Source organism: Callorhinus ursinus, unplaced genomic scaffold (genome assembly GCF_003265705.2).
Source record: "Callorhinus ursinus isolate GAN/ISIS: 27379988/994484 unplaced genomic scaffold, GSC_fseal_2.0 scaffold77, whole genome shotgun sequence".
Classification (NCBI taxonomy): Eukaryota; Metazoa; Chordata; class Mammalia; order Carnivora; family Otariidae; genus Callorhinus; species Callorhinus ursinus.
The window spans coordinates 2,481,881-2,509,757 of NW_027397139.1; the positions used below are offsets into that span (position 1 = coordinate 2,481,881).

General features: G+C 58.8%; 3 protein-coding genes and 1 long non-coding RNA gene across 6 annotated transcripts; 3 read left to right on the forward strand and 1 right to left on the reverse strand.

Annotated features, from left to right (window-relative positions):
• Positions 1 to 3,070: 3,070 nt before the first annotated feature.
• LOC141371557 (uncharacterized) lies at positions 3,071 to 8,591 on the forward strand. The gene is made up of 3 exons (XR_012376600.1): positions 3,071 to 3,219; positions 4,077 to 4,370; positions 8,471 to 8,591. It is a non-coding gene; the product is annotated as an uncharacterized lncRNA (long non-coding RNA).
• Positions 6,644 to 16,369, reverse strand: DOHH (deoxyhypusine hydroxylase). 3 transcript variants are annotated; one of them, XM_025861433.2, is made up of 5 exons: positions 16,007 to 16,369; positions 12,186 to 12,545; positions 10,049 to 10,125; positions 8,536 to 8,776; positions 6,644 to 7,478 (listed from the first exon to the last, which is right to left on the reverse strand). In XM_025861433.2, exons 2-5 carry the CDS (start codon positions 12,457 to 12,459, stop codon positions 7,159 to 7,161), a joined length of 912 nt encoding a protein of 303 aa, XP_025717218.1. In that variant the 5' UTR covers positions 12,460 to 12,545; positions 16,007 to 16,369; the 3' UTR covers positions 6,644 to 7,158. The 3 variants fall into 3 exon arrangements, with proteins under 3 accessions (XP_025717218.1, XP_025717217.1, XP_025717216.1); XM_025861432.2 differs by having other exon boundaries at positions 15,999 to 16,368; XM_025861431.2 differs by lacking the exon at positions 16,007 to 16,369 and adding an exon at positions 13,550 to 14,741.
• A 3,500-nt stretch (positions 16,370 to 19,869) lies between these two features.
• On the forward strand, positions 19,870 to 23,493 carry LOC112815432 (small integral membrane protein 24-like). Its single transcript, XM_025861436.2, has 4 exons — positions 19,870 to 20,358; positions 20,742 to 20,853; positions 21,158 to 21,214; positions 22,310 to 23,493. Exons 1-4 carry the CDS (start codon positions 20,286 to 20,288, stop codon positions 22,446 to 22,448), a joined length of 381 nt encoding a protein of 126 aa, XP_025717221.1. The 5' UTR covers positions 19,870 to 20,285; the 3' UTR covers positions 22,449 to 23,493.
• Positions 23,494 to 24,106: 613 nt separating this feature from the next.
• Positions 24,107 to 26,020, forward strand: LOC112815444 (small integral membrane protein 24-like). The gene is made up of 3 exons (XM_025861461.2): positions 24,107 to 24,246; positions 24,331 to 24,442; positions 25,155 to 26,020. Exons 1-3 carry the CDS (start codon positions 24,168 to 24,170, stop codon positions 25,279 to 25,281), a joined length of 318 nt encoding a protein of 105 aa, XP_025717246.1. The 5' UTR covers positions 24,107 to 24,167; the 3' UTR covers positions 25,282 to 26,020.
• Positions 26,021 to 27,877: the final 1,857 nt, after the last annotated feature.

Here is a 27,877-nt window from a genome sequence, read left to right on the forward strand (position 1 = left end):
CATGTCGCGTGGCGGGAGAAAGGAGTGATGCGCTGAACGCTCTGCCGCGTGGATGAACCTGGCAAACACGATGCCCCGTGACAGAGGCCGGACACAAAAGGCCGTTGTGTTGTACTGTATTTCCCCGCTTATATGAAATGTCCACAATGTCCGGGCAAATCTGTAAAGACGGAGAGTAAGTTGGTGGTTGCCGGGAGGTTGGGGGTGAGGGAGGAAAAGGCACAGGGAGTGACTGCTAGGAACTTTCTTGCTGGGGTGATGGAGTGTTCTAAAATTGATGTCATGATGGTTGCATAGCTCTGAACACACTAAAACCCAGTGAATTATACCCTTTGAGTGGATTTTAGAGTGTGTAAATTGTATCTCAGTAAAAACGGTCATAAAAAAAAAAAAATCCAGTCTGCCTGGAGCTGAAGCATGGAGAGTAATAAAAGAAGGAAAGATGGGGTGAGGGATTAGAGTCTCAAACACAAGTCGATCAGGGACATTTGGGCAAAGGTTTGAAGGAAAAGAATATACCATGGAATGATACATGTTATGCAGTGCGCCTTTATCTGATTTCAGTGAGCTCCGGAAAGCACCATAGGATCTAGAGCAGTGTCATCTGATAGACACAGAACACGCGCCACCATAAGTAATTTTAAATTTTCTTGTAGCCACACTTATAAAATACCAAGAAACCACTGTAATTAATTTGTTGAATTAACACGTCAAAAATATTTACATTTCAATGTTTTATCAAAATCAATTATCAATGAGATATTTGCTGTTCCTTTCCTCTTAATGTCTTAAAACCCAGTGTGTATCCGCTTACGGCCCATCTCCGTATGGGGGCTAATTTTCATTGGAAATACTTGATCTCTATAATTTATAAAATTGACAGTGGGACAAGTAGATTCACGTACCGCAGGTATTCCAAGCATGCTTAAAACGTTTCCAATAACTGAATCAAATATCATCTTTTTCCACCTCTATTTAAATTAAATTTTAAAAATTAGGGACGCTTGGGTGGCTCAATCATTAAGCATCTGCCTTCAGCTCAGGTCATGATCCCAGGGTCCTGGGATCGAGCCCCGCATCGGGCTCCCTGCTCCGTGGGAAGCCTGCTTCTCCCTCTCCCACTCCCCCTGCTTGTGTTCCCTCTCTCGCTGTGTCTCTCTCTGTCAAATTTTTAAAAATCTTAAAAAATATATAAAAATAAAAATAATTGATTCTGTAGCTACACTGGCCACCTTTTTTTTTAAGATTTTTTTTTTTTTAATTTGACAGAGACACAGCGAGAGAGAGAACACAAGCAGGGGGAGTGGGAGAGGGAGAAGCAGGCTTTCCGCGGAGCAGGGAGCCAGATGCGGGGCTCGATCCCAGGACCCTGGGATCATGACCTGAGCGGAAGGCAGACACTTAACGACTGAGCCACCCAGAAGCCCCCATGTCGATTTTTCAAAAGAAAAAAAATGCATGAAAATATTACTGATTTATGTGCTGAGGTTTTTGGCATCCCCTTCAATTTGGGGCTCACCTGCCACACCGCTTAACAAACACTTTCCTCTCTCTGGTTCCACTTATTTATTTTTATTTATTTTAGACAGTGCATGCACAAGCAAGGGGAGGGGCAGAGGGAGAAGCAGGCTCCCCACTGAGCAGGGAGCCCGATGTGGGACTCGATTCCAGGACCCCAGGATCATGATCTGAGCCAAAGGCAGACACTTAACCAACTGAGCCACCCAGGCGCTCCCAATTTTTTTTTTTTTTTTTTTTTTTTAAGCAGAGGTTCCTATTTTTGACAAACTAGAAGTCCAGAGGGGTGACAGAGCCTGGCAAACATTCTGTAAGTCGCTCCTGAGGTCTGTCCTGGGCAGTGAGAAGAGGCAGAGCAGGAGCCCAGATGAATTCTCTCACTCAGCCTGGCTTGGGGCAGGGGCCAGGCCGACCCCCAGCCTGACATCGGAAGTATAACAAAGGGCTATGGGTTTCATTGCATCCCCCAAAAAGGCATCCCCCAGTACCTGGGAATGGACCCTTATTTGGAAATAGGGTCTCTACAGTCAGCAAGTTAGGACGAGGTTATACCAGAGTGGGGGTGGGCCCCGCATCCAGTGGGCAGTGTGCTTATAAGAGGGGAATCTGGACACAGACAGAGAAAGAGGGGAAGGCCATGTGGGGACGAGGCAGACACTGGAGAGATGTGTCCAAGCCAAGGAAGGCGGAGGATTGCCGGCAACACCAGAAGCTGGAGGAGACAGGGAGGATCCTTCTCCAGAGGGCTTAGAGGGAGCAGGGTGCTGCTGACACTTTGAGCTTGGACTTGCTCAGGTGTAAAGGAGCCGCAGAACGAAAGGCGTGATGTCTGCGTTTAGCACAGATGTCTGTCCTGCTATCAGTCTGTCGCATGTCTGTAGGTTCAAGATTCCAAGTTTCCTGACGTATACAGGTCTTGCTTTTGGGTGTGGCTTCCCATATCTGCTTCCTGCACCCTTGGGTCTATCTCCTTACCCCCAGCACATCCTGGGGGCCAATCATACCTGGCACTCTGCCTGGAAGCCTTCCAGAGTCACCACAGTGCCTGGCCCCTGGGGAGGTCCTGCGTGAGTATTAGCCTGAGCCACAAAACACGGTCGAGATGGTGTCCTTGCTGGCCAGTCAAGGTTACCGCAAAGTCAATCCAGAGTCAGCTCTCGAACACATAGGAAGACAATAAAAAAATAATATCAGGGAGTGCCTGGCTGGCTCAGTCGGTAGAGCAGGTGACCCTTGAGCTCGGTGTTGTGAGTTCAAGCCCCACGTTGGGTGTGGAGATCACTTAAAAAAAAAAAAAAAGGACGTCAGCTCCAGGAGACCAGAGACTATCTCGTTCTATGCCCTCTGTGCCCGGGACCGCCTGCCACGCAGTAGGTGTTCAATAAATATTTGTGAAATGAACACCTGAATGTTTAAACCAATAGTTGGTCTGTTAAGTGAGTTCTTTGTTATGCATGGCATTTTTATGTTTTTAATTGCCCACATTTATTTTTTTTTAATTTTATCTTCTTGACAGAAAGCACATGCGCACATGAAGGGCGGGGGAGGGGCAGATGGAGAGGGAGGAGCAGACTCTCTGCTGAACAGGGAGCCAGACACTGGGCTCAATTTCTGGACTCCGAGACCATGACCCGAGCCAAAGGCAGACACTCGACCGACTGAGCCACCCAGGCGCCCCGCGCACATCTCTTATGAGAGCTGGTACGTCAAATCAACTGCTGTCTGTCCTCCCTTAAGAACGGGAACACCCGGCCACGCAGGTGCACCTGCCTCAGTGCCTTACGCTTTCTGCCTGGCCCAGGAAGCAAGAGAAAGCCAAGAGGAGAACCGGAGTGGCCAGGCGAATTTTGTCCCCAGGGTAAAGCAGCTGCCTTGTGCAGGCCGTTTCCTCCCTCTGACGGGGCCACTGTCACCGTCCCGAACACATGTCAAAGTAAATACCATGGCGAAACGTTCCAAGTAGCACAGGGAGGTATAAGATCGAAAGTACTTTGGGTAAATGCTCGGATATTTTTTTCAAAAGTCACCCATGTGTCGTTTACGTACATAACTCGCCGGCTTCGAGTTCTGGAGGTCCATCTTGGACTGCTTTCCTGTAGCACAGGAAGGTCTTCCCGTCCTTCTGAGGGTCTGATTGTTAGGGTATAAATGCACCACTGTTTAAGCAGTGGCCCTGCGGACAGGCACCCCTCAAATCTTTACCTGGCATGTCTCGGTGCTAGGGGTCCACTTAGTGATGTGCGGGAGCCCGTGAGTACTGACCACAGAAGTCACGGTCAGCAACTGCACGAGTGGACCATGGCGGGAAGATTCATTTACTTATTTTAAGATTTTATTTATTTGACAGAGCATGAGCGGTGGGGAGCAGCAGAGGGAGAAGCAGACTCCCCGCTGAGCAGGGAGCCCGATGCGGGGCTCCATCCCAGGACCCTGGGATCATGACCTGAGCCGAAGGCAGCCGCTTAATGACTGAGCCACCCGGGGGCCCCATTGTGGGAAGATTTAAACTATGGGAACTGGCAAACGCTACGGACTAGGGCTTTATTTTTATTTTCCAGATTGCTCCTTTACCACCACACCGCTGTCATGTCATGGACAACAAAGCAGACAAAACCCCTGCTCACATGGTGCTTATTCTAGTGGAGAAAACAGGCAATAAACGAATTAAGTGTGCCGGAAACTATAGATGCTATGGAGAAAAAGAAAGCAGGAAACAGGATAAAGGAACATTAGGGAGGTCATGATGTCAATGCCAAGCGCTCTGGCAAGCCTCGGCAAGGAGGTGGTGTTTGAGCAAAGGAGCAAGTGTTTCATTGAGGGAGTAAACATACCGGGAAGGAAAAAGGTTCCAGGTAAACAGCGCATGCAAAAGTCCTGGGGCAGGATTGGGCCTGACCTGTTGGAAGAACACTGAGGAGGCCTGATCGGCTGGAGCAGAGTGGGCGACAGAGAGGGGCAGGGCAGGGGCGGGTCGTGCAGGGCCTTGTGGGCCTTGGGGAGGACTTGGGCTTTTCCCCCAGGGAGGGAGGGACCTGGCTCCGGTGCTCACCCGCGCCCTCCGGTGGCCGCTGCGGGGAGGACGGGCTGCGGGGAAGGGAGGTGGGGGCCGGGGGCGGGGCAGAGGGGATTGGGCAGGTCCAGGCAGGCGATGGTGGCGGCTGGGGGCAAGTAAGAGATCTGGATTTTAAACTGATTCAACCGCGATGTTTTTAGGCTGAGCCCCTGGAATGATAGTTCCCACTTCCTGTGGGAGGAGCAGCTTTGGGCGGTAACGTGAGGGATCCTAAGAACACACTATGTTTGGGACGCCTCACCAGTATCTAAGCGGAGACGTAACGGGGCAGCCGGACCCCGAGTCTGGAGCTCAGCGGAGGCCCAAGCTGGGGACAGGACTGTGGGCATCGTCCTGCCGTAGACCGGGGTGCGGGGGGAGAGCGGGCGAGGCTGCCGGGAGGGGAGCGGCTGGGGAGGGAAGAGGCCCGAGGACCCAGCCTGGGCACCGGGGGAGCGGTGAGAGGTGGGAGGGGAGCCGGGTCCCCGAGGAGTTCCCAGGAGAAGGAGGGGGCCGGGCCAGGGAGACAGCGCCCGAGGGGTTGGAGGACAGACCAGGACAGGTCTGGGAACAGGAGGGCAGAGCCTGGCGGGTGCCGGTAGGAGGGAAAGGCGAGCCGAGGGAGGCAGTCGGGGTTTGGCTCTTCCTGGGGCTCTTGCTGGAGAGAGAAGCACAAAGTGGGCAGGAGACAGAACCTGGGGATGCTGTGAGGTCAGGAAGGCTTGTTTTTAAGGAATTCCCACAGTCTCTGCTGCTGGGGACAGGTGGCTCCGAGGAGAGCAGGGAGGGTGGCTGGTGGGCCAGTGGACGAGGTGCCCGTGACGCTGAGGTAATAGGGAATGTGTGTCCCGGGCCCCAGGCCCCCGCCCCTTCTAAAAGTCTGTAACTTCCTGGGGAGCCTGGTGGCTCAGCTGGTTGGGCGACCGACTCTTGGTTTCAGCTCAGGTCGTGATCTCGGGGTGGGATCGAGCCCCGCGTCAGGCTACGCACCTAGCACGGAGTCTGACTGGGACTCTCTGCCCCTCCCCCCTGCTCTCTCTCTAAAATAATACATCTTAACCAAGTAAAATTTAAAAAGCCTGTAACTTCCTGAGAGGCAAGGGCCAGAGGAAGAGGAAGGCCTTCCCACCACACTTGGGCTCACCAACAAGGCCTGGGACTGCGGGCTCACAGGTGGCTTCAGGATGGGGCTGGGGGCTGAGGAAGGAGGGACTTTCAGCCACACCCTCGGCCCTGGGGGAGAATCACCGTTGGCCACCTATTGAACCAACCTTGCCTGCACACGGAGCCTCCACAAAAATCCCTAACCAAGGGACTCAGAAAGCTCCAGGGCGGGTGAACGCATCCCTGTGGCAGAGGGGTTGTGCCCCAAACTCCACAGGAAGAAGCCCCTGCACCTGGGACCCCTCATCTGGTCGCTTGTGACATCCTTTATAAGAAACGGGCAAGTCAAGTGCTTTCCTGAGCTCTGGGAGCTCTGCGAGCAAATCATTACCAGAGAGGAGGGGACCCCAGGGGGTCTGTGTGAACTCGGGCGGTGAGCATCAGAACTGAATCGAATTGTAGGATGCCCATGGAGAGATGACTTGCTTAGGGTGGAGACCTCGCGTGCCTGGTGTCAGAAGGGCCAGGAGGAGAAGGCTTCAGCGTGGCAGAACCAGCTCACAGTCACAGCACCCAAGGACCCCCCACTCTGGGCACCTATGCCCTCATGTGACCGGTCAGGGATGTTGTTGGCCGGCAGACAGCAGCAGGTGGAATGTGTCCCACGTGAGATTAGGTGCTATGGTTATGCCTATTTTACGGTCGTAAAACAGGGTGTTGAAGGCTGCACACGGAGAATGAGGCGGGTAGCTGGGACGGGAATCCATAGCCTGGGCTCCTAGCCATACCACTAAACCCCAATAGGGACTGGGTGAGAATGAGGGTGTGGGGAATCCAGGCTGGGAGTGGGCTGGCTGGAGATGAAACCAGGGCATGGGCCTGGAGCTCTTCAAACACCCCGGCCCCCTCCCTGAGATGTTCCTTGAGAGCAGCCCTGCAGAGCCCACAACATACTCTGAGAGTCATGGCTTGGCAAAAATAATTTAATAGTCCATTTGGACCCCAGGGTCTGCTTGTCCCTCCCCAGCCCCCAAGCCTCTAACAACCCTCCCACCCAGCCTAGTCCGGGGCTAGGGAGTCAGAGGCCCCAGGGGCAGCCCTTGGGAGCCCCAGCCCCTGGCTAGGCCCAAGGGGCGTGGGTTTGCCCACAGCGCCTTTCCGGGCGCCCCTGGTTCAAGAGGCAGGGTCAAGGCAACCCCAACTTCCCTGAGCATAGCCCTGGCCTGCACCCTTAGACCCCCGTTCCCGTGCCAACATCCCACCCCCGTGACCAGAAACCCAGGTGCTGCAGCCCTGCGCCAGGCCCCCCGTGGGGGACACAGGACACCTCAGCCTGGCCCTGGGGAAGTCAGGATGCAAAAGCAGCCAGATCAGGCCAAGCAGACAGCCCTGGGGGGACGGGGAAGCCAGACCCAATCCGCACAAGCTCGGTTTATACGCAGCTCATGCCGAGTCCCGCAGGGCAGGCAGGCGGGCAGGCGGCTCTAGGAGCGGGGCGCGCGTAGCTGCTCCAGCCCATCGGCGTACTGGAAGGCCAACCCGGTCTCATGCTCATACATGTCCAGGGCCACCTCACAGCTCTCCCGCACCACGCGCTCGGGGTCGGCCGCATGGGCCCGCAGGGCGGCCAGGCAGGCGGGCCGGGCGATGGCTCCCAGGGCCTCAGCGCACTCGTGCCGCACCATGGGGTTCTCGGCCCGCTGGGCCAGGGTCGCTGCCAGCTGGGGCACGGCCGCCTCATGCTGCAGCTGGCCCAGGACGTAGCCGATCTCGTGGCGGAAGAGGGCGCTGCCACAGTGCAGGCCTGCGGGCAGGAGGGCAAGGGCGGTCACTGGCTGGGCGGTGCCATCGGGGCAGGCGGGGAACTCGGGGCTGAGTGCCGGAGCACAGGAAGGAGCAGGTGGAGAGGGGGTTCCCCGTTTCCAGGGCACCCCGCCCCAGCCCCGGTGGTCAGTGCTGCTCAAAGGGAGGGACCTGCAGCCAGAGGGGCAGGAGAAGCTGGAGCATGGGCTGGTAATAAGCTCCCCGCCAACAGGCACTGGGAACACAGCGCTGCCCTCTGCAAGGCCAGACGGGGCAGGTGTGGCCTTCCCGGGCCCAGGGTCTCCTTCCAGCTGTGCCCACCTCTCCTTGGGCCTCTGTGTTACGCTATCGCTTGTTTAGTGAGGGGACAGTCATGAGCACCCTCCCCCCGGGACTCCACAGACAGGTCATGCTTTACACTGATGGGGAGTCCCCGCTGGGAGGGGCAGGATGACTGCCCAAGACCAGAGGCCCTTGAGGCCGAGCCAGGGCTCGAGGCCACCTGCCTGACTGCAGCCCCTGCTCCCAAGCACCAGCCAGCCCCGCTGTGCTCCTGCCCGGCACCACCTGGGACTCCCACCCTGTGGCCCAGGGTCCAGGCGATGACCAGGCATCTCCCTGCCAGACAGGAAGTTCTGGCAGTGCAGAGAGGGCTCCAAACCCTCTGCGGGCACGCCCCGGGCACAGGGGTGCAGGGGACCACGGGGAGAGGCCTGCAGAGCAGCCTGGGGAGCTGGGAGGAGAGCGACTCAAGTCACGATAACAGAAAGGGGCTAAGGGTGCCGGAGCCCCACTGCCGCAGACCAGATCCCACCTCCGCTGCTCGCCAACCACTGTCTGCTCAGGCAACCCTCTGGCTTTCTGGCCTCGGCTTCCCCCCGGGGAACTGGCAGGAAGGGTGCCCGCCCACCTCTTGTAAAGCCGGGGAGGAAATGCCGGGCGCCGGGCCCAGGACGTGCGCTCCCCGGGTCACTCTGTTGCTCCCTCTCACAGGCGCAGCTCCTGAGCCTCTCCCAGGCGCCCTGACCGGGACTCCCCAGCTCCCGGCCCCAACTCACCCTCGGCCAGTGCCAACGCAGCCTCTTTGCCGCCGGCATCCCGCAGGGCGAACATGGCTCGATAGCGGTCAAAGAGTGGCTGGGCTTCGTCCAGCAGGACCCCCCGCAGCCGCCCCACGTCACGCTCTTCGGCTGGAGGAGCAGGGTCCACGGACAGGTAGGGCCCGGCCACCGCCGGCTCCCCGCGGTGCTGCTGCAGCCACTCGAGCCGCTGGGCAGCCAGCTGGCACGTCTCGGCCACCTGCGGGGACAGGGGTGCCCGGGTGGCCGCTGAGCACAGGACGGTGGACACGACGGACCCCCCCTCCCCACCCTCGGGGGCTCTAGTCATTCTAGACGGAGAGAAAGCGGCAGGGGCTCGTGCGAGGAGGGAGCGACAGGACGGAGGGCCGGGGCGGCTCCACACGGAGGTGATGTGGGAGCGGAGCAGAGGCCTGCAGCAGGTGCAGCAGGGAGCCGGGTGCAAGTGGCCGGTGCAGAGCCCCTCACGCAGGGCCGTGCAGAGGGCGAGGCCAGGCCTGACTGTTCAGCCCGGAGAGCTGCACTAAGAACGGGGGGTTCTGTCCTCAAGGTCATTAGGAAACACGAATGCTTTAGGTCTGAAAGAGGTTAGCAGACCTCCGTTCTGCACTCACCCCCGCTGCCGAGAGGAGGCTGGGACTGAGTTCTGGGAGGTGAGCAGCAGCAGGTGAGACACACACACGCGTCCACCCAGAAACCCGCACATGCACGCTCACGGCAGCAGAGTTCAGGTGGCCAAAAAGTGGGAACACCCCAAATGTCCATCAGTGGGTGAGTGGACAGGATGTGGGCCACCACACACGGGAGTATCAGCTGCAAGAGCGAGGCGCCCACACGCGCAGCCCCGGGGATGGACCCCGAGCCCACGACGCCCAGGGAGGGAACCAGACACAGGAGGCCACACGGGGTGTGAGTCCACGTGGGTGACACGTCCAGAATAGGTTCATCCACGGACGGGAAGGGGGCTCGTGGGGGCGGGGGGCGGGGGGGGGGGGGGGGGGGGGGGGGGGGTGACTGCTGATGGGGCGGGGCTTCTTTGGGGGCGACGGAATGTTCTGGAATCAGGAGATGGTCGCACACCTCTGTGGATGCTCTAGAAACACTGATGTGTACCCTTTCAAAGGGTGAACTTTATGGTATGTGAATTACATCTCCGTAAAGCTGTTCCCTGAAGAAGGAAGAAAGGCAGGCAGTGGGGAGGCCTGGGAGAGGCCAGGCCGGCTGGGGCAGCGGAGGCGGACACAAGTGGGGGGGGCTCAGCGGGATCCTGGCGCAAGGACTGGACAGGGCGGGCGGGGAGAGGCAAGGCGGGTCAGCCGGGCAGGGTTTAGCGTGGGAATCAGTTTGGTTTTGCCGAACGGGGCCATGGCCTGGGACCACCCTGGCTGCTGCCCTCTCTCCCAGGACCCTGGCCAAGCGGTCGCCCTGGCAACCAGACACAGGGGGAGGCTGGTCCAGGTGGGGGCGGGAGGAAGGGATCAGGCCACGGCACCTCGATGACAGGGTCGTTGGAGTACTGCTTCAGGACTTCCAGGACGTCTGGGTTCCCGATGGCCCCCAGGGCCTCGCCTGAGAAGAACCACACAGACAGCTCACGGTTGGTTAAGAAACGTCGCGGACACCGCGGGGGGTGGGGGGGGACAACCAGCAACACCACCTCCTTTGTGCCCCCCCCCCCCCCCCCGCCACGGCTCTGCTTGTATCTGTGACCCGTGGATTGGAGCTGGAGCGTGAAACTGGGCTGGGACCCCCCCACCCCCACCCCTGGGGCCATGCCCCCTGTGCTCGTGGTCTAGGTGGGGAGACACTGACAAGCATGTCATGACAACTCTGAGACATCGGTTAACATGGAGCCCCAAGAACACCCGGGCGGGTAGAGCTCGTCGGGGTGAGCCCCAGAGGAGGTTTTACGCTGCAGTGTGAGAGAGGAAGGTCAGCAGAGCAAGGCGGGGCTTGGTGGGGGAGCCTGACCGTCTCCCTGTAGGTCCCCACGAGCCCCCATGGGCCCATACTGGTACGGAGTGGGAAGAGACCCACGGCCAGCAAACACTTAACGCCACACTCAGTCCCTGCCCTGCTTTGCAAGTGGGTGGAACACGCTGCTGCCCACAGTCAAGAGCATCCTAATGGAACTGATTCCGGGTCAGGTCTGCCCTCCTTGCCCGCAGCCGTCCAGGGCTCCCACCTCCCTCAGGGTAAAAGCCCAAGTCCTGCCCGAGGCCCCCCAGGCCCTGCCCCTTGCCCTTCCTCCTCCCTCTCTCCCCGTCACTCCCTCGGCTCCCAGCCACAGGGGCCTCCTTGCCACTCCTCCAAGGAGCAGACAGGGTATGGTGCCAAGACGTCTGCACAGGCTGCATCCTCTGCCTGAAACACCTTTCTCCAGATAACTGCCTGCCTTCATTCAGATCTCTGTCCACTGATTAAAAAGGTAACACCTCTGACACCCTCATTCTACTCCCTGCTTTATTTCTTCCTTAGCATTTATGTGTTTCCACCATCACCCGACAAGGTGTTCTGCGATACCACACGCTCAAAATAGCAGAACTCACAGGAAAGGTGAGGTTTGGAGGAGAACATTCTTGGTAAGGAGAGCTCCAACAAAAACAGTGACTGGCACACTGAGAGTTACCTGGGGCAGCCTGGGGAGAGGGGGCGGCTCAGCAGAGCTGGACACTACTTCAGGGAATAGGGGAAATGCCTAAAACGAGTAAGATGGAAACAGAGCCCTGCCCCGCCCCCATCTGCAAAGCAGCTCGCTGGTTGCAGAGACAGCCTCAACAGCACCGGCTTGCCACGAAACGTACTCATCTCCCTCGTTTCCAGTGTCCCTCGAGATAACAAGGCCCGGTACACAGCAGGTGCTCAATAAACACTGGCCCAGTGAATAACACGAACAAATGAAACCGATATCAGGGGCTGGCGAGCTCGCCACCTGATTTTATATTAGCAAAAGATGGTTTCTAACTTTTTATTTATTTTTTTTCTTTTTAAAGATTTTATTTGTTTGACAGAGAGAGCGAGTGTGCACAAGCAGGGGGAGCTGCAGCAGGAGAGGGAGAAGCAGGCTCCCCACCGAGCAGAGAGCCCCACAGGGGGCTCGATCCCAGGATCCTGGGATCATGACCTGAGCTGAAGGCAGATGCTTCACTGACTGAGCCACCCAGGTGCCCGGTTTTTATGTTTTTAAATGTCTTTTTTTTAGGGGCACTTGGCTGGCTCAGTCGGTAGAGCACGTGACTCTCGATCTTGGGGCCCTGAGTTCCAGCCCCACGTTGGGTGAAGAGATGACTTAAAAATAAAACCTTCAAAAAAACCCAACGGATGATATTTCCCGATGTGTGAAACTTAACGTAGAACTCAAATCTGAGCGCCCATAAAGTCCCACCGGCACGTGGCCATGCCTCTCCGCGGAGGGTAGTTTACCGCGGCTTTTAATCACGAGGGCAGAGTTGCGTCTTGGCAATAGGGACTGTCTGGCCCACGGGGCTGAACATTTTACCACCTGCCCTTTAGAGGGAAAGCCTGCCAAGCCCTGCTAGAACACGCGGGAGGGAAAGGGGGCACGTGAGGCAGAAGGGATGGGGGGGGAGTGTGTGTGGAGGTCAGACGTCCCCTCCCCCGCCACTCACCCGCCTCGTGGCGCACCATGGGCTCCTGGCGGGTGTCACGCAGCACGTCCAGCAGCACGGGAATGGCCCGGGAGTCCTGCATCTGGCCCAGGCAGTAAGCCAACTCGTGCTTGAGCAGGGCAGAGTCGTCGTCAAAGGCCCGGCTGATCCAGGTGATGGCTCCAGGACCACCGAGCCCGCGGAGGGTGAAGAGCGCCCGGAAGCGGGCCTGCAGGGGCTGCTGGGGGTCTACCAGTGTCTGCCCGATTGCCTCCACCTCCTGCTCTGTCACCATGGTGTCGCCGGCTGCCTCCTGCCCACGGGCCCAGGCCTTCCGCAGCCCCACCTGCACTGAAACCAGGGCCTCCCGGGCACAAGAACCTGCGGGCAGAAAACCGAGAGCCCAGGTGAGAGGTGTTTTCCATCCACTCATGGATTTGTTCATCTACGAGTGAGGAGAAGCAGTGCGAGCAGAAGGCTGAGAGCAGCTCCTCCAGCCCCGGTCCAGCCTTCAGCTGAAGCAGCCCCGGCCGATGTCCCCACTGCGACCTCACGAGAGATCAGAGCCGGAAGCACCTAGCTACAAGGCCCAGATCCCCGGTCCACCCAAACTGTGGGAGACAGCGTTCGCTGCTCTCAAAGCTGCTAAGTGTGGGGTGATTTGTTACAGGACAGGTAGTTGAGGCGCAAATCCTTTCAGCATGTAAACCGGACCCCTGCCTAATCGTCCTATGGCACCTCATTATTCCAAACTCCCTCACAGTCCCAAAGGCTCTGTGTGACCTGCCACCCCCCCGCCAGCCCTCCCCTCCTACCCCCCTACCCCTCGCTCACTCTGCTTCAGCCACACGGGCCTCCTGGCTCTTCCTCCAACACACCAGGCCCAGTCCTACCCCAGGACCTTTGTATGGGTCGTTCTCTTCCTCAGGAACACTCTTCCCCAAATGCCTCCCATGCTCACCCTCTCACTTGCTTGGGTCTCAAATGTCACCTTCTCAGGGAACCCTTCCCTGATCACAGTTGTCACTGTTACTCTTTTCCCTTGTTCTACTTTTCTTCAAAGCACTTACCACCACGAGATATATAGGACGTTTACCACTGTAGCTGCGTATGGGCGGTCTTCTCTCTCATCAGAACTCTGAAGGCAGGGACCGAGTCTATCTTAGTCACCACTGTACTCCCAGCAGTCCGTAAGCCTTCAGTGAAAACAGCCCTTCCAGTAACAGCAGCTGACGTTCACAGAGGTGCCAGGCCCCTCTGCTAAGCCCCTCACCCTCACGAACTCATTTACTTTTCCCCATAAACACAGAAGATGGGCACCAGGCTTGTCACCTTTCCACAGGCGAGAAGGCAGACACACAGAGAGAGGTTAATAACCTGCTTACGAACAGCGTGAGGAGTTATAAACCCAGCGAGCTGGGCTCCAGAGTCAAGCTCTAAACCACAAATGCTGTGTTGAGTGGATGGACTGACACAAAATGACATAGCCTAGGCTGGGAGGTGGGGCACCATCTCTATCCTCTGGACCAATGAAGACCTGGCGGACGCTTCATAAAGCGTGCTGTGGCGTGCTGCAGTGTCAGCAGGGCTGACTGGGCTTCATGAGGGAGGTGCGCTGCCTGAGCAGGGGTGACCACCAAGGGAGGGAGAACCCGAAACCACAGAAGCCAGGAGTGAGGGAGCTGGCAAGGTGTTAGGGGCCCTGAGCTCTGACTCTGCTACAGAGATGAGCAGTAACTTGTGTGGGCTCACACAGCAAGTCAAGGGCAAACAGGACCCAGGAGTCCTGACTCCCGGCTCTGCAGGGTCGTCCTCAAGACACCCGGAGAAGGCCCTTCATCGCCTACTCATCCCCAGAGTCCTTAAATTCCTGGGAATGAGGGGAAATCTGGCCAACAAGGCAGCTCCAGCTACGGGAGAGGAGCATGAGGAGAAAATACGCTGCTGATCTCCAGGGCAAGACTTGAACTGGGGCAAAAGTCTCTGGGCTTGGTTTCTGCATTTGGAATAAAACTATTAATAGCTCACAAGTCAGGTTTCCTTCTAGTCTCTGTTCAGACACTCAGTGTGCAGGCAGGAACTCTCTGAGCACCCGGATGTAGCCATGCAAACCCTCCGTGCCCTGCACTCCCATTGTGGCGGCTTCAGTGAACCACGCAGCATCTAACAGCACCTGGTGTCCAGCATATTTCACTGATCAGTTTCTTACTATAGAAAGTAAGGGCCGGGAGGACAGACTTCATATATATATATGTGTGTGTATATATATATATATATATATATACACACACATATAAATAAAAAGAAATCTGGGGGCGCCTGAGTGGCTCAGTTAAGCTTCTGCCTTCAGCTCAGGTCTTGATCCCAGGGTCTGGGATCGAGTCCCGCATCAGGGGGTCCCTGCTCAGTGGGGAGCCTGTTTCTCCCTCTCCCGCTCCCCCTGCTAGTGCACGTGCATTCTCTCTCCTTCTGTCAAATAAATAAAATCATTTTAAAAAATAAAGAGAGGGTGCCTGGGTGGCTCAGTTGGTTAAGCGACTGCCTTCGGCTCAGGTCATGATCCTGGAGTCCCGGGATGGAGTCCCGCATCGGGCTCCCTGCTCAGTGGGGAGTCTGCTTCTCCCTCTGACCCTCTTCCCTCTCGTGCTATCTCTCATTCTCTCTCTCTCAAATAAATAAATAAAATCTTTAAAAAAAATAAAAAATAAAGAGAAATCTATTACACACACACACACACAGGTATCTATATTACTTTGTTCACTGCTGGGTCCCCAAAGGCCTAGCATGGGATTTGTCACCATGGCAGGAGGTGCCCAATCCGTATTTGAGTGAACTGAACACCCACTGCACACCAACCATGGTACTAAGCTCTTCATACACAGTGTAAATCCGTATTATTCCTAAAATGGGTAAAAGGCGCACGTGGACCTCACAGTTACTGCGAATAAGGGTGTGCTCATGGAGGGGCGCCTGGCTGGCTCAATCAGTGGAGCGTTCTACTCTTGATCTCAAGGTTGTTAGTTCGAGCCCCACACTGGGCGTAGAGATTACTTAAAAATAAAATCTTAAAAAAAAAAAAGAAGAAGAAGAAGAAGAAGATGGCGTGTTCATGGAGCACCTTATACGCACTTGACAAACCAGAGCTGGTATTAAATATTCCTGCAGGGAGCCCCAAACCCACCTCTCTGTACTCAAGAGGGAGCAACCGAGCCTCCTGGAAGCCCACAGCTCCTACCTTCAACCCATTCTTCAGCGGGAAGCAGGGCAAGGGTGTGGGCGTGGGGTTGAGGGGATCAGCCCCCAACCAAAGCAGAATCTGGGAATCTGCTCACCCCTGTGAAATCCTCTGGATGAACTAGTAAGGGACCGAGAAAGAGGAGACCGGGCTCCTCGACCTCTCGCCCCCACCCGAGATCTATCTAAACCAAGAATTCCCAACAAAAACACCTCTGGTAACCAACTCTGCCCCGGAAAGGGATCTTCCCAACACGGGACTCCCTCGGCGCTGCGCGCAAGACCCCACCCGTTGGAAGAGAACCCGAAGAACCGGAAGCCTCAAGATCTGTCTACGCGGGTCCCTAAGTACCGCATCCCTCCTACCGCTGGTTCTCCCGAAACTCGAGAAAGAGATCGCCCGATATGGGACCCCCTCCCCCACACGCGCTGGCTCCCCGGGTCCCACGACCTGGGAATCCAGTTCCCGGCGACAGGGTCCCCGGGACGCGAAGCCCCTCGGGAGGAGGCCCCTCGACCCCCCACTGACGAATCCGAGAGACGGGACCTCCCCACGAGGCGTTTCCCGCCGTGCCCGCCCGCCAGGCCCGGGCCACGCACCGTGCTGCCTGCAGCCGAAACGCCCAAACGAGCTCCGGGAAGACGAGGCCGCCGACCCCCCCCCCGCCCCGCTCCCACAGCGGCCCCCGGCGTTTCACCAGCCCGGACGCTCGCGGCCCTCTCTGGGGGCGGCCATCTTCTCGCCCACGTGACCGGGCCGGACGGCACCAACGCGGCGCTGGGGGGGGTTCCAGTCAAAGTGTCCGCGGCAGGAGAGAGGTCTGGAAGCACGAGTCGGCATCGGTGCCACCGCTCACATTCACGCAGGAGATGGGGTCTGAGGACATCCCTCAGGGAAGGGAAGGGCAACGTCCACTCTTTCCGCGGAAGACATTCTCTCCGGCTTCCCCACCCAGTTCGATAAGTGGAAATGGTTTGCGCCGATGCCGGCCGGAGCCGGGGTCCGGGTAGCGACGGAGCAGGCGCCGCGTTCCTGGGGCGTGGTCAAGTCCGGGGGGCGTGGCCAATGGCGTCAGGGGGCTGGACTCGAGCTGCGGAAGGGAGGGGTCTAAGCCCTTTCTTCAGACCCCGATCGAGTCGTTGACGCGTCGTTCACTTAACACGTAGTTGACGGGGGCCGAGGACAAGACAACCTGCGATCCTCACCCTCGAAAACCTCACAGCCTGGTGGTCTGAGGGAGACAGACAAGAAATAAATAAGTAAAATACGTGCTAGCTGGTGACACCGGTTAAGCAGTATCGTCCAAGGGCGGTGCGAAGTCCTAGGAGGAGTGGGCAGAGGCTCAGGTGGTGACGTCTGAGCAAACCCCTGGCAGGTACGGGAAGGAGCCGCGGGGATGGTTGCGGGCGAGCCACCCAGACACAAGAAGGACTTGGGTTTACTCTGACGCAAGGAGAAGCCTGAAGTGTTCTAATCAGGGAAACACATACGAGAAGTGTTTCACCTTTGGAATGTGGAGAGTTGGTTGCGACAGTATTTGTAGAGGCAAGGAAAAAAATATTGGAAAAAACGGTGACGTGCAGCCCCTCTTCTGCCTCCGGGGGGTTCCAGCCCCCCTTATCTTTCACCCGGACCACCGCAGTCCCTTTCAGCCTGCCTTCCTGGCGTCTGTCCTCCCCGCCGCGGCCACCAGAGGCCACCTGTGGGCAACTGAGCCAGGCCCCGCCCTCCTCTGCCCACAGCCCTCCAGGGCTCCCACCTCCCTCAGGGTGAAAGATCAAATTCTCCCCTGACCCCCAAGGGGCAGGGGGGGCACCCTCCCTATCCTTCCCTCCTCCCTATCACCTTGTTCCTCACTCTGCTCCAGGTACACAGGCCTTCTTGCTCTTCTCCAACACGCCAGGCCCGGTCCTTCCCCAGGGCCTTTGCATGTGCTGTGCCCTCTGTCTGGACTGCTCTTCCCCCCTGGTACTCCCAGACCTGCTTCTCTTCCTCCTCTGGGTCTGCTCACATGCATCTTCATATGGCCTTGGCTACCCTATTTTAAGCTTTAACTCCCCTCTTAGTAGTCCCAACCATGGTACCTCCACCCCAATACCGCTCTTTTTTTTCTTTTTAGATTTTATTTATTTATGTTAGAGAGAAAGAGAGTGCGCGTGCACATACCTGCACACACACATGCGCAAGAGGGAGAGAGGCGGAGGGAGAGAAGTAGACTCCCTGCTGAGCACAGAACCCGACTTCAGACTCTGTCTATCCCACGACTCGTGATCATGACCTGAGCTGAAATCAAGAGTCAGATGCTCAACTGACTGAGCCACCCCAATGCCACCCTTCACTTTCTAACTCAATACATCACTTACTCAAGGTTATGTTTTTCTCAGTGTGTCCCCCTATCTTGAATGTCAGCTCCATGAAGGCAGGGATGTTCCCAGAAGAGGGAGCAGCTGGAGCAAAGGCCCTGAGGCGGGGGAAGGACGTACAGAGTACCAGCCATGTCGGCTGGAGCTGAATGAGGGAGGGGGGGGCCGCTGGGCGGAAGTGATTAATCCAGGCAGATGGTGGCCTTGGAGGAGCCCCAATCCTCTTACCCAAAGCCCCTAAATACTTCCGCCACGCAGGTCACCTCCGGGCCTCTCTTGCTCCAGGTGGCCATCATGCCGGGGCTGGCAGTCGAGCAGGGGATGGAGGGCTGGAGCCCGGCCCCACCGCTGTATGAGGAGTACCGCCCACCGCCTCTGGATGCCATCCGCCTGCCCAGGTATGCGCTGTACCTGCTGCTGGCGGCACTCCTGGTGGTGGCCGTGGCCTATGCCATTGTGGGGCATCTCATCAAGGACCTCGCCCATGACCTGGCTGGTGAGCTGCTACCCGCCACGAGCCCTGCTTGGGGCAGTGCTGGGCCACTCCGGGGCAGCGGTGGGGGGGGGGGGGAGGGGGAGGGGCGGGATGCAAGGGCCTCTCGCAGCCAGGGAGGGGACAGAGGGTGGATGAGGCCCCGGGAGGCTCCTCACCAGTGTCCTACTGCAGACTGGGCCTTCGGCCCGAAGCCAGAGCAGGAAGACGCCCCTCGGGAACTGTGCTCAAGCCTGGAGGGCGAGGATCTGGAAGAGCTGGACCTGCAGCTGGCCCGGGCCTGGCGGGGTGATGAGGACCCTGGTGGGGGTGGCGACGCAGCCACTGCAGAAGCCCCCGCCCCGGCTCCCCGCCGCCCTTCCATTGCCTTCAAGGACCCACCTGCTCGAAGCTCCTTCTGGAGGCTGGACTGAGCCAGGCCCTGCCCTCTGGCCCAGGACCTGGGTTTGAACCCCTTTGCAGTTGTGTAGACTGGACTTGTGCCCGCTGGATCCATTGCTCCACTGACCTGCCCCGTCTTGGCAGAGAATGTTCTCTTTCTTGGCTGACAGGTTCCAGGGGTTGGTCACTGGCTCTTTCCAGACTCCCGCACCCCCCATAGCCCCAGAGCCTGATTCTGCCCAACCTCCACCAAGAAGAATTTTTCAAAGACTAACAATGGTGGCTAACCCTTACTGAGTGCTTAGTATGTCCCTGCTGTTGTGCTCAGTGAGCCTTTTCCACGTATTACTTCATTTAATCCTCACAGGCCAGGACTTTTCGCCCCCATTTAACACATGGGAACATGGAGGCACAAAGCCCAGAAGTGACTTGTTTGGAGCAGAGAGAACTTTTTGCAGAAAGAGGCCAGTTCCGTGACCTGCCTTCGAACTCAGAATCCCCAAGGCAGGGTTCTGGCCCTGCTCTCCCGAAGCTGCTCCAGCCCCACCTCGCACCTCCTCCCCAGCTCTGCTGCTCTGTCCGCCGGATCTGTTGGTTTCTGGGGGTCCTGACTTCCCAGCTAACCTGAGAAGTCCCGGAGGACAGCGTCTGAGGCTTCGTCCCTCCCTCCTGACCTTGGCACAGACAGGGCACACGGTCGGAGCTTCGCAGGCACCACTCGGGTGGTTGAGATGGGCTTGCTCTGAGCAGGTGCCTGAGCTCCATCACTCTACTGGTTGGCCCCTTGCGCAGTGATGATAGACCTCAGGGAGGCAGGGGGCCCCAGGTATGCATGGGTGCTCCTTAAAGGTGTGTGCAGTGACACTGGTACCCCCCCCCCCAGCCCCCAAGGGCCCTGCAGAGCCCCCCGCCCCCCGGTCGGGGCTTCCTGCCACATGCCTGGGCCGTGGCTGTCCAGTGGCAGCTGGGGGGAGGTGCTCCTTCTCCTGGGCAGGGCTCCCTATCTAATCAGCCAGGGACCAAGGTTGATGGACAGGAGAGCCTGCAGCCTGAGTCATCCGCTCCCTGGGCGTCCCATTCTCCAGCCATCAGGGCGTGGCTGGGTTTGGAGATGGATAGTGGGCCATGTGGCCCATCACTTCTTGTCCCTGTGCTCATCCCCGTATTGGCTGTGGGTCCCCAGGGATCCCTGTGCTCATCCCCGTATTGGCTGTGGGTCCCCAGGGATCTGGGAGCCAGGATGAGGCAGTTTAAGCCGGTGGTGGGGGAGATCTGGGTTCAGATCCCGGCTCCAGCTCTTTGTGCGTGACCTGTGTGCTCCTGGCCTCCTTGGGCTTCTCTGAAAATGGAGACAGAAACATTCTGTGGGGTGTTCAGAGAAGGAGACACAGTGATGCCTGGCAGCCCTGAGCCCAGGCCCATCTTGGCCTGGCCGCTGCGGCACGGAGCCTGGGGCACCTGGAGGCTGGGTCCTGGGGTAGGGCACGGGGTCGGGGGGCTGGACTCCCCGTGTTAATTGTTATACCAGGTCCAGAGTCTGATCTCCGGGTCTGGACCAGCCCCGCCCCTAGGCCCGCCTGCCACTATATCAGGGGCTGGGCAGGGCCTCACCCAGCTGACCTTGACTGTGCACCGCTGCTGGCTCTTCCATGACCATGGAGACCCTGGAGACCCTTCTCCTGCTCAGCGCCCTGCTCCTGTCACCTGCAGAGGCTCAGCGGGGTAGGGCTCCGACCTGGACCTGGGGGGGCCGGGTGGAAGCGGGGGGAGGGGTCGTGGGAGGGGCTCATTCATAGGCTCACCATCTCCCCATTTTTCATGATGAGGAACTGAGACCTCCGAAAGGAGGGGGCAGGCAGAGGAGCAATGGGGCCAGGCCCTTCTTGGAGCCCCCCCCCAGCCCCCACACTCCCTCTGGGCCTCTCTCCCCATCCCTGCGATGCCCCCAGCCCCCTCCCCTTCTCTAGAACTGGCCTCTGACACCCGGCCCCTTTCTAAGACCCCATTGGCTTGAGCATCCCCCAGCAGCCTTCCCCTCTTCCCTTCCGGGGGCAGGCCCCGGCCCTGCCCCATCTCCGAGTCCCATCTGCCCCACCTTCGGACAGCCTCGCAGGATCGCCCGAAGCCCTGGCTGGTGGGCCTGGCTGCCGTCGTGGGATTCCTGTTTGTTGTCTTCATCCTCATGCTGGTCAACCGCGTCTGGTGCTCCGAAGCGAGGTGCGAGCCCCTCTCCCCACTCCGCACAGCTGCTGTCCCTGTCCTGCCCTTCTCCCCAAAGTGTTGGGCACCCCTCCCGCTTCCTGACTCTCTCTGGTCCTTCCCCCCCCCCACCCCGTCTCCCCATTCCCCTGTTCCAGCTCAGACCTCCCCCACCCCCACCTCACCGCCTCTCAGTCCAGGACAACCATGCCGCCCATCTGCCTGGCTTGGTGCAGTCCCTGAGCCCCAGCCAGGGGGGACTGTGAAGGCTACCGCCCGCCCTTCATCCACCTTCACCCCTCTACCTCTGTTTCTCCCGCAGAGCTGAGGACGAGGAGTCCGCATTCAGAATGGAGTCCAACCCGCATCAGGACCTGAGGTACTGCTCGTGTGAGCATGTGTGGGTGTGTGCGGGGTCAGGGGGCTTGTGGGAGCCCCCTCTGGGGGGTGGGAGGGATGGGTGTGCTCTGATGACCCCTGTCTGCTCTTCAACTCCTCAAGCACATTTCTGCCCCGGGGCCTTGCCCATACTGTTCTCTCTGATTGGAACTCCCTTTCCTGTATCTTCTGGCCGGCTCCTCCTTCAGTCCCAGCTCAGATATTTCCTCCTCACAGAAGCCCACCCTGACCACCAGCCTTCCTGACCCTCTGTGTCCCCCAGCTGTGCATTCTTCTTTGCACTTAACCACCAGCTGAAATTATCTGAGTCACTTACCCCTTTCGCCACGCTAGCTGGTAGCTTCCAAAAGACAAGAGAACTTAGCTTTGGTCCTGGCTGTGTTCCCGGTGCTCAGCACGGGGCCTGGCGCACACAGTAGGCCCGTTGAACAAGACCGTGGTGTGGGATTGGCTAGGTGTCTCTGCACGGGCATGTGATCGGGTGTGGGTGACTCTCCTGGACTCCGTGTCTTCTGTGGTCCCGACTGGTTCCGGACACGCTCCTGGTGGAAGGCTCAGGGAGGTGGCAGGGCTGGGGACCCTTTCAGGGCAATATCCCAACTTGGGCAAAATTTGGGGGATGGAACAAGAAGGCAGAAGATGGGAGGCGGCCAGCCTGCCTGGAAGATCCTCAGCCAAGCCCAACAAGATGTACGTGAGGGAGAGGTGTAGGCCCGATAGTTTGCTTCGTCTAAGACCCAGTGCAGCTCCGGTGAAATGTGATTCCCACCGCTGGGATGTGCTGGAAGTTCTCGACCCCACCCATGTTGGTAGTTTTCTCCCTGCCTTGTTCATGCCTTCGTCCATCCATCCATCCAACCATCCATCGTCCATCCATCCATTCTCCGTCCACCTGTCCATCCATGGGATGGTTGAGTCTTAGTGTCTGCCTTTGTGAAATGGAAATAGCAAGGCTTCCTCATGAGGAGTGTTTTGAGGAATTCAACAAAGGTGTAGAACACCTGGCACAGGTACGTGTCAGTTTAATGAGAGTGGCTGCTTCTCACTGTGGTCTGGGCCCTCTGTATCCCTACAGTGAAGAAGGCGAGAGGAAGAGGCAAGGGGACATAAAGGGCAAGAAGTCTGAGGAAGAAGGAGAGAGAAACCTGGGGCTGGAGCTGGAGGAGACAGAGGAGTCCGGAGGTAGAGGGAAAGTCGCGAACACAGCCATGTGAAGCCTCGACACCGACTTCCTCCAGGCAGCCGCCCAGAGATGCCCCTTTCACATCGTGTAAGCGATGATCTGGACGTGAAGCCACCAGAATAACTCCGTGCAGAGCCGAGAATACCGCACGAAGAGGTGTGGACTTGCCCCGCCCCACAGGGAGTGGGGCAGGTGTGCCCTGTGTGCTGCGTCCGTGGGCTTTATGCACCCTCCTTCCTGACTTGACTGCCTAGTGATTCTTCTTGCACTAGGAGCGCGTTCTTGGTTGTGGAGAAACCCCCCCAGCCCTCACCATCTCATGGCTCCACCTACTTCTACCCACCGCCTGATTTCTTTTCCCTCTCCCTGATATCTGTTGGCCAGAACCTCCGCCCCGCCCCCCCCACCCCCCCCACCCCCGTCCCGTCCCACTCAGCCTGGGGACCAACTTGGGGCAGGGAGACCTGCATTAAATTGATAAGAGCCCTTCAGAAGGGCTCCTGTTGTCTCTTGGGACTCAGTTTCCCCCTGGGGGAGGCAGCTTTTGGGGTTGGGGTCACTGCCTGTGCAGGTATGGTAGAGCAGGCTGCACCGTGCCCAGATGCCCTGGGCACACTCAGCCCTCTCCCTGCAATCTTGATTTTGCTGCCCTGAGCCTTGGACTTTGAGCCCCGAGAGTGCCGTATCCTGGGAAATCCTTGCTACCCCACCCCTCGTCTGGGCTCACATGACTCCATTCCCGGGAACTGTGTCCAGGGAGGCTGTGTGCCCCGGGGCTCTGCGCCCCCCTGGGAAGGGACAAGCACTTTCTCCTCCCAGTTTCCAGCCACTCCTTTCACCTCACTTTTTCCGGGCCCTGGACCTTGCCCTGGATATTAACCATTTCTTAATAAGGACCTTGATAAAAGCTGGCATTCGGGCTGGGTTCTGGGGCAGGTCGCTGGGGTTGTTGGGTGTAGGATGTAACCCCCAAGGCTGCTAGAACACTTCCAGGGTAGTCCACCAGGGGGGTGGAAAAAACATAAACAAATGAAATCAAGGTACTACATGGCCTCACAGATGCTCCCAGGGAGCGCCCAGCATCTTGATCCTCAGTCTCCATTAGTACACAGTTAGTCCCATTTTCCAGCTGAAAATACTGAGGCGTAGAGAGAAAGATGCCACTGGCCAGGTGTCGAGGGTGCTCTTGTCAGAGCTGGGATGAAGCCCAGGCTGCCCAAACGATGAGGGAGTTTGTGGGCTCTGGCTAAGGTCAGATTTGGAGGTTAATGTCCTAGGATGGGAGAGGGTTGGAGCGCCAGGTGTCCGTTCCTGGCTGTGGTTCCTCGCTGGGGGAATGGCGTCCCTCTGGAATGCTGTGCGGCCCCCGGGGAGGTAGCCCCTCATCTGCAACCTGAGGACAAGAGTGAGAAGGCTTGAAGCAGGTGCTGGGGCTTAAGCACCATTGCAAGGCCTGACGCATAGTAGGTGCTCAGGAAACGCGTTCCCCACCTTTCCTGAGCCTCTCCCATGGCTCTGGCTGTGGGGAGTGAGGACGCCAGGGTGGGCCTCTGGGAGACAGGGTGCTGGGATGCTCGGGACGCCGGGCCCCTCCCCAGCATACCCAGAATCCAGGCAAGGGGGCCCCACCCCCCACTTCCTGTGGCACTGGCCACACCCTGCCCTGGGGTGTCCGGGGCGGGCCACTTCCTCCTCTAATGGGGTGGCACCCCAGACCCCGCCGGAAAGAGGCCAGGACAGACGGACAAGGATGGACAGATTGCCGATGACTGCTGGCCCAGTCTCCCTTCTGGCGTCTCTGGTCCCGCGGCCGGTTCAGGCCCAACCCTGTAAGGCCTCGGGAGGGAGAGGAGGTGGGAAGGGAGCCCCCAGCTGGTGGCCCAGCCGCTGACCCCGCCGCACCCTGCCCGCAGCGGCCCAGAGGAAGCCGTGGCTGGTGGGGCTTGGGGCCGTGCTGGCCGCCCTCTTCCTCATCTTCGCCCTCATCATGGTCTACGCCATCTGGTGCAGCCAGTCCCGCGACAGGTGGGCCCCCCTCCTGTGTGAGTCCCTCCCCTGCCGAACCCGCTGGGGCTCGGAGCCCCTCCCCTTTCCTCTCCTCTCTGAGCCTTGGAGGAGGCAGGGCCAGGGGGCAATTCTTTGATTCAGACCCAATGGGGCCTCCTATAACCTCACTGACTTCCCTCCTGACTCCCTACGTGAAAAACGAGGTGGTTTCCCTGAGACCCCATCACTCATGTGTGTTTCAGATGGGATCCCTAACGTCCTTGTCACCTCCCCTCAAGCCCCACGCATTTATCCCTCCCTCCCTCCGTCCGTCCATTCCTCTGCGTGTCCATCCCGCTGTCTGCGCCTCTGTCCACCTTCCCCCCACCCCGCCCGCATGTCCACCTGTTCATCCGTCCGTCCATCCGCTCACTCACCGAGCCACCCATCGATCGATCCATCTCCCCACCTCGCTGCCTGTTCCCTCGCACACAGTTCTGAGACCCGGGAAGCCGGGAAGGCCAGATGTGAAGAGGTGGGTTCGGGCTCCCGTAGCTCACGCGTGAGCTCCCCGCACTTCCTTCTTGTTCAAACAGGGCAGGTGTCCTAACCTGTCTGAGCCTCAGCACGGCTTCCGCACAATGGGAACGACGAGAATGCAGGACTCAGAGGTTCTGGGGGGATCGCAAGAGGCCTGGACACTGTAACTCCTTATTAAGTGAGGTTTTCTGGACACTTCTTGTCTCCACAGCAAGAAAGAGAAGGAAGAGGTGACCACGGGAGAGGAGGAGAAAGAAACAGAGGGCAATGGGGGGCTGGAGCTGGATGAGAAAGAGGGGCCTCCAGACCACGAAAGAGTGGCGAGCTCCTCTGAATGAAGTCGTCCCACCTGCCTCCTCCAGGCAGGCCTCCCGGGGACGCCCAATGCCTGCTCTGCACCCTACAAGCAAAGACCTGGTCCTGGGGCCAGCAAAATTATTCCATGTGGGGTTCAGGTGAAGTGTCCCTGAAAGAGGAGCGCTCAGGCCCTACCCCAAGTAACCCCCTTTGCCTTTACCTGGGCATTTTTACACCCCCTTCCTAAGCACCCCCTCCCCCTTTGAGCCCGGAAGAGATCTGGTGGGGGCAAGCCATGCAAAGGCCCTGCAGTGTTTTCCGGGCCCCAGAGCAGGTCCAGCCCTCGGGCTGTCTTGCTTTTGTTTTGTTGCTCCTGGGCCTGAACTTCGGGGGGCGGGCAGCACGTGGCCGTTTCCTGGGAGCCAGGGGCCCTCCCACCGCGCGCGCTGGTTTTCTAGTCACTGTCTGCTAGCTGTGCCTGGGTGCGGGTGCTGAGGGTGGGAGGAGACGGCGTCCTCACTCCCTCTGACCGTGCTGCACTCCTGCGGGCGGCTGCAGAGAAGGCTTGAACTCCAAGCGTCCATGCTGTGTGGCCCTAAGCATGTAACTTAACCTCTCTGTGCCTAAGTGTCTTGTCCTGTAAAAGGGGGAGGACAGTAACTTGATCCTTTCTAAGTTGTCATGAGGATTAAATGAAATACTGTCCACAAAAATCCCGAGCACAGAACCCCCGGAACCCAAACGGTGTCTAATAAATGTCAGCTTTTTGTTATGCTGAAACGGTGTGGATGGGGCCCAGTGCATGCGAGCCCCGCCCCCTCCCCAGGCCTGGGGGATCTAGAAGGGCACAGTGTGCGTGTTCAGACTGCGTCTCTGGCGCCCCCGCGTCCTCTGCCTCTGGTCCGTGGGTTCGGATGGGGGGTCCGGAGGGTCCGGAGGGTCCGGGCATGGGGCGGCGCTGCGGTCGCGGGGGGGGGGGGGGGGGGGGGGAGAAGGGCGGGGCTGTGTGACTCCTCCCTTTCCGCGGGGCGAGACTTCTCCCCTAGGGGCGTCTGGAAATTGTGGGGGTAGTTTTTGGCTGTCACAAGCGTGCCCCCCCTTTTAGGGCATTGAGTTGGGGGCCCAGGGATGGCAAACAGCCTGCAGTGTTGGGACGGCCCCCCAAAGCCAAGAACTGCAACACTTCAGGGGCCAATGTCTGAAAAACACGGAGGCTTACCTTGAGATCGAGGGCCAGACTGCTGCCCACCCCGACCCAGGCTTACCGCCCACCCCGACCCGGGCTTACCCCCCACACCGGCTGAGCCCCCCAGCCCTGACTGACCCCCTACCCCGGCCGAGGCCCCCACCCCTGGTTGAGCTCCTTAGCCCTGACTGACCCCTAACCCTGGCTGAACCCCTCAACCGTGGCTGAATTCCCGACCCCTGGTTGAACCCCCATCCCACCTGAGCCCTTACCGCATCTGAGCCCCCACAACAGGCTGAACCTTCACCCCGCAGAAGAAGCTCCTGCTATCGCCCCCTTTCCCGCTGCGGGAAGGGGCTGGAAGGCGGGGATTGGGGTGCAGGTGGTTGGGGGCCCTTCCCCCCAAGCCCCGGCTTCTGGGTCCAGATCCTCGTCCCGTCCACAAGGGGGCGCCAGAACCGCGCTGCTGAGGGCAGAAGCACCCAGCCCTGCTGGGGATGGGGCGTGGGAAGGGAACGCGCGGGATCTGGGGGGCCTAGGACCTCCTCCCCCGACGACTGTCGTCTGTTCCTGTCCGGGCGGCGGCGTGGGGCAGTGCATCTGTGTGCAGCGTAGGGCACTGTGCCTGGGTCCCTCTGAGCGTCTTGTCTCTCTGCCTTGGTAACCCCGTCAGTAAAAAGGGACATAATCGTCCCTCCTGGGTGGGTCCGTTGCAGTGTGGGAGGAGCCTGTGCAGTAGAGAGCTTTGCTTGCCCATCCTGGTGTTCCTTGGAGGTCTCTGGGGGACTTGGAATGGGGGTAGAATGATGGGCCAGGACTCGCCGATCCCAGCCCCCCCCCCAAGACAGGGAAGTGACTGCCCCTCACACGGGCAATGCTCCTGCGCTGTAAGCCTCCCTCCTCTCTGACCCCAGCCTCTGAGAAGCCCCCCTGGCTGCCGGGGTTGGAGGAGGGACTGGACAGGACCGGCCTGACGGATCAGGGCTGCGGCGGGACCGATGGGGGGCCGGGAGCTGGGAGGCTGAACAGGGGCTTTGCCCAGGCAGGTGGGGAAGGCCTCCGGGATGAGAGGTTGTCATAATGAAGTCAGGTCCTGCCGTCCTTTGCCCGCAGCACTCCAGGGCTCCCACCTCCCTGGGGTAAAAGTCCAGGTCCTCCCCGAGGCCCACAAGACCCTGCAGGACCTGCCCCATCCCCTCCCTGTCGGGTCCTCCTCCCCTGGTGCCTTACTCTGCTCCAGTCACACGGGCCTCCTGGCCGTTCGTCCAACTTGCCAGGCAGGGTCCTACCCCAGGGCCTTTGCACAGTCTGTGCCCTCTGCCTGAAACACTCATCTGTCAGATCTCCAGGAGGCTGTCTCCCTCATTCTATTCGTCTCTGTTTAAATGTTACCTCATGTGACACCCCCTCTCCTATCCCTTACTTTGCTTTACTTCTTTGGCACTTACCTC